This window comes from Strix aluco, chromosome 26 (assembly GCF_031877795.1).
Source record: "Strix aluco isolate bStrAlu1 chromosome 26, bStrAlu1.hap1, whole genome shotgun sequence".
NCBI lineage: Eukaryota > Metazoa > Chordata > Aves > Strigiformes > Strigidae > Strix > Strix aluco.
Window position 1 is genome coordinate 1,479,570 of NC_133956.1, and position 5,035 is coordinate 1,484,604.

General features: G+C 66.5%; 1 protein-coding gene across 2 annotated transcripts; it reads left to right on the forward strand.

The window, feature by feature from the left end:
* The first annotated feature begins 809 nt into the window (after positions 1-809).
* Positions 810-4,661, forward strand: C26H1orf216 (chromosome 26 C1orf216 homolog). 2 transcript variants are annotated; one of them, XM_074850940.1, is made up of 2 exons: positions 810-869; positions 2,178-4,661. In XM_074850940.1, the coding sequence occupies exon 2, from the start codon at positions 2,194-2,196 to the stop codon at positions 3,034-3,036; it is 843 nt and encodes a 280-aa protein (XP_074707041.1). In that variant the 5' UTR covers positions 810-869; positions 2,178-2,193; the 3' UTR covers positions 3,037-4,661. The 2 variants fall into 2 exon arrangements, with proteins under 2 accessions (XP_074707041.1, XP_074707040.1); XM_074850939.1 differs by lacking the exon at positions 810-869 and adding an exon at positions 1,178-2,088.
* The last annotated feature ends 374 nt before the right edge of the window (positions 4,662-5,035 follow it).

The following is a 5,035-nucleotide window of genomic DNA, read 5'->3' on the forward strand; positions in this document are numbered from 1 at the left end:
GGACAGGGTGGGCTTGGGCTGTGGAGCCCTTGGGCCGACAGCACGGTGGTTGTGCCATGTCCATCCCAAAAATACCCCGGGACGCTGGTGAAGGCCACGTCGGGTGGACCCAGCAGGAGAAGAGACCGTCCCCGCTCGGGGCAGCTCTGTGGGTACCAGGGGGTCTGCAGCGCCCCGGCTGCACCCCCCCCCAGGCTCCCAGCCCCAGGCCACCGGCGGCGAGGCCGTGCGGTGCATCTCCCCCACTCAACCCCCCAACACGCCCCACAAAAGCCTCTTTATGTCCCAAAACACTCATGGTGCTTCATGTGACCCCCCCGGGCCCGCCCAGCGCTCGTGGGAGCCATTTGATGTTGTTGAGCCTTTTCCTTTCCCACCAAGTGGACGCCCCGGCTCTGGGTGGGGGGATAAAGGCTCCATTGAGAGTGTGGGTCCCGCTGTCCCCCCCCCGGCCCCGCGGGGGGGTTCGGGGCTCACGGGACATCCCGGTATCCTGCCCGTGGGTGCACCCACACGCACCCAGCCCCACGCACGGCCCCGCTCCCACCCCGCGCCGCTGCTGTGGGTGGCGGGGGGGCTCCCACCCTTCTCCCTGGCCGGGCGGACACGGGTGGGAATCTTCCCCTTTCGCCCCCCCCCCCCCCCCCAGGGCAGACACGGGGGGAATCTCGCGTGGGATGCTGAGGCTGCGCACAGGCGCACGGCACCTATAGAGCTCCATATGCCCCCGAGCGATGCGCGCACGCAGGCGCGGCGGGCAGGGCCGAGCGCGGCCGGGGGGGCCGTCGGAAGTGCGGCCGTGACCCCTCCCCACGCGGGGCCGCTTCCGCTCCCACCCGCGGCGGCGGCGCGGCGGGCCCGGGGCCGCGGTGAGTGTTCGCTGCCGGGGCCGGGGCGGGGGGAGCGGGGCGGGCTCGGGGGTCGCAGCCCCCCCATTTCCCGGTACCGCCTTTCCCCCCCCCACCCCCCGCGCGGTTTCCCGGCGCAGTGCGGCTGCGGGCGGGGGGGACCCACCGCCGCTTCCTCTCCTCCCCCCCGCCCCCGGTGCCCCCGGGGGCGCTGTGCAGGTGCAGGGGTGCCCCACGGCTCCCCCCACCCCCACCCCGGGGTCTGCGCCCCGCATCCTCCCACGGGGCCGCCCTGCCCCAGCTCTGCCCCACGCGGGGGGTGACGCGGTTCCACGGGGTGGTCACCCCGCCCTGGGCAGGGTGTCAGCGTGCGGGGGCTGCGGTGCGTGGTCTTGGGGGGGCCAAGCTTTGGGGAGCCCCCCCGGCCACGCACGGGCTCTCGCCCTCCCCGGCTGGTGCCATCCTTGCCCGTAGAAACAGCGTTTTTGGGTCTGAGCGCTGCTGCCCCGGGCATCGCCCCGCCGTGGGGCACCACCGGCCGTGGGGCGGGTGGCCGAGGCCGTGGGACCCGGGTTGCCCCACGCCACGTCGCTGCCGCAGCCCCCGCACCCCCGAGCTGGGTGTGCTGCACCCCGGCCCCCCCCTGCCTTCCCAGGGCTGAAACTGGGACACTCGATAGGTTTTTTCGTCCCGGGGTTCTTGTGAGAGAGGCTCAGAGACGGGCTCTCGCTGCCTGTGACCCGACAAGAAACGCTGGGGTAACCTTGGCTTTCCTGGTCCCGCAGAGAGGGCAGCGGCCCAGTGGGGTTACTGGTTTGGCCACTGGTGGAGACAAGACCCAACCCACAGCCCAACCCGGGGGAGACAACAAGGGTTTGTGCGGAGGAGCCCGGGCAGCCTCACCTGCTTAAATAAATTTTATTGCTGTTAGAAAAGTGGCTCCTTCCAAGCAAACCTCTACCAGCACTGAATTAATTGCGTCTGCCGCAAGCAGAGATGCTGCCGGAGCCGAGCTGTGTGCCCGCACCCTGCGATCCCCCGACAGTCACCCAGGAGAAGCCACGGAAACGTGGTTTTGGGCTGGAGCTCACAGGGAGGAGAGATTTGGGGGGAATGCCTGCCCCGAGCTTCGAGTCGCCCCTGGACGATGTTTCCTGGGGCCGCGCTGAGAGCAGCGGCCACGCGCCGGGAAAGGACGAGCCGTGACTTGGGTTCGGTCGCTTTACAGAGGGGCAGATACGTAAGAGAATGTTTTATGTCGCGGCAGCGGGTCGGAGTTCTGGCTGTGCCAGCCCGCGGACGCGTTACGGCTCTGCCTCTCTCTTGCAGGCAGGAGAACGGCGAGATGTTTGCCGTCTGCCCGCCCGGTGCCCCGGCCAACGCCCCGTTCCGGCAGGGCCGGGGGGGCCCGGCGCTGGGCACGGCCACGGCGGGGGCCGCGTGCGGGCCGGACTCCAACTCCAACTTCGTGGGAGAGGTGTGTGACAGCAACGAGAACTGGAGCCGGCCAGCGCCGGGGTCCCCGCCAGAGGAGGGCTCCAGCCAGAGCGAAAACACGGCAAATCCGTCTGATAATCTGCTGTTATTAATGCAGAGACAGATGGGCCAGGCCCGGCTTAGAGACGCCGCCCCGAGCCTGGGGGCCGCGCGGCCACGTCTCCCCGAGCCGGGGGTGCGCAGCCCCCCCGAGGGAGCCGAGGTTGGCGGGGCGGGGGGCCAAAACGCCGCCGCCGAGGAGCCGGCCGGGGGATGCGGCAAGCCCCCGAGCTCCCCCGCGGAGGACAACGGCTACGCCAGCAGCTCCCTCAGCATCGACAGCCCCGACAGCACCTGCGGGAGCACCTGGGACCCTCCCGCCGCTGCCCCCCTCCCTGGGAGCCCACCCCAGCCGGGGGTGGCCGAGCCCGAGCCGGGGACCCTCTTCCCAGCGCTGGCGGAGGCCGTGCAGCACCTCCAGGACAAGGAGCGCTTCAAGGAGCGGGAGAAGGAGAAGCACCACATCCAGCTGGTGATGTACCGGCGCCTGGCCCTGCTCCGCTGGATCCACGGCCTCCAGCAGAAAGTCGTGGACCAGCAGAACCGGCTGCAGGAGAGTTTCGACACCATCCTGGACAACCGCAAGGAGCTCATCCGCCGCATGCAGCACGGCCCGGCGTGCCCCGCCGCCGCGGCCACCCCCAGCCCCTGAGGTGCCACCGTGGCCCAGCCCTCGCCCTCCCGGCCGGCGCGGGGCTGGCTGGCGGCGTCTCCGTGCCATACGCCGGTGCCAAGCGCTCGCCGGGCGCCTGGGTGCCCGCCCTGTCCTTCCCATCTCTCCAGCATTCATCTCCATTTTCCCTCTGCACAGGAATTAATTTTCTTCCGCACCGTGTCCCACCAGTCTGGGGACTGCGTGGCGTCGGGCAGGGTAGCCCTCAGGACCGTGGGGTTTGCTGAGCTCGCGAGGCTCCTCTTTTAAATCTAGTTTATGGTCCTTTGTAGGAGCTGGCTGAGCTGCGTGTGTGCCGGGACGGGCTCCGTGGTGACCCCCATGTGGCAGCCGCCTGGCAGCGAGGACCTCGGGGCAGCGAAGCTTTTAAACGTACCTGGGCAAAGCCCTTCACACGCCCAAGCACAAGCTCAGCTCGTCCCCCCCCATCGCACCCGCAGCCGCGTGCCCGTACGGAAACAACCACGTTAAACACTGCTCGTGCCTTGGGTGCGGGCAGGGTGCCCTGAGCTGCTCCTGGGGACTCGCCCCGGTGCGCCGCTTAATGAAGCACCAGTAAAAGCTTTGCAGATAAGATCTAAACCCATGCAGAGAGAGAAAAACCAAGTCATTCTGAAAAGTCACCTCAGAATGCTTAAAAATAAATTTAAAGTGTCAACTGATTCAAATCCGATATATTGTTTTTCAATTCAGTGTTAGGAGTTAATTTAGGTTTTTCCTCACAGCCAGTGTGTATGTCTGCACATCTGTCTGTCGCGGGAGATGCTTTAACACGGTGCATGATCAGGAAGCTGCTTGCAAACTTGTGCTGTTGGTGTTAATTTATCACTTGAAAGCAAAGAGAGTATTTTTTTCTAATCTACATTTTATCCAGTGAGGACTGCATACAGAACACGAAGAACAGTCTTCTTAAATAGAGATTAAAAAGGAGATGCTGTGTTTGTTTGCTGTATTTTGCTGTGTTAATATGACATGTATTCTATTGAAGTTGCTGATGTGGAAGGAGCGGCAGCGGGGCGGTGTTGCTGCAAGCCGAGGGCTCCCCGCCCTGCCCGGAGTCGCTGCGCAAAGCCAGGCCCTAATTTCGTTTCTCGTCTGCAAAAAGAGGAGGGTGCTGAGAGATTTCAGAGCTGCCACATGCCCCCAGCCAAACGTCTTCCTGCCGTCGGAGGAGCGGAGCTGGGAGGTGGCCGTGACTTCGCCGGGACCCTGCTTTGCTGCCGGGGCGCACGGCGGGACGGCACAGCCCGGCAGCCTGGGCAGATCCCGGCGCCACCGACCGCTAGATGCTACTGCGCCACAAAGAAATAACCGCGGCCGAGCCCGGCCGGACCCGCGGGGCTGCACCCAGCCTCCTCCCGTCCCGCACCGGGGCTGCTGCCGCCGGTCGGTAAAAAGATCCACAAAACTCTTGCTTCCGACGAGGACGTTTTGGTGGCGAAGGGCACGGAGGGAGCCGGCGGAGTCCGGCAGCACCCTGGCCAGGCTGGCGCTGCCTCGCCGCCCTCCTGCTCGCTCGTGTCCGGCGCCTGCTGCCTGTGTCGTACCCCAGACGTGTGCTCGTGGGCATGTTGCGCACCTTAATAAAAGCCGTGGAGGTGAAAGAGCCGAGCCCGGGTGGATTTGTTCCTTCTCAAGCCTGGGAGTGGGCGCCCCGTGCTCGCTGACGGGGGCTGGAGCGTGCGCTTGGGGGAGCGTGGGCGAGCGGCAGGTCGAGGGTACAGATCTGGGCACCCCCCGGCCGTCCCCGCATCCCTGGGCACGCGCCGGCCGGTGACACGCTGCTCCAACGCCGGCAGTTCATTCATGCTCAATTTAAAAGCCTTTTTTTGCTTTTAAAAACCCAAGTGTGACGCTCCTCCGGTCTCCCCCCGTGGCCGTGGGGCAGTGGGTGGTGGGGAGCCGGCGCTGGGGTGCAGTGCGGGTGCAGGATTTACCCTCTGCCCCGGGAGAGCGGGGTGGGGGAGCAGATTCCCCA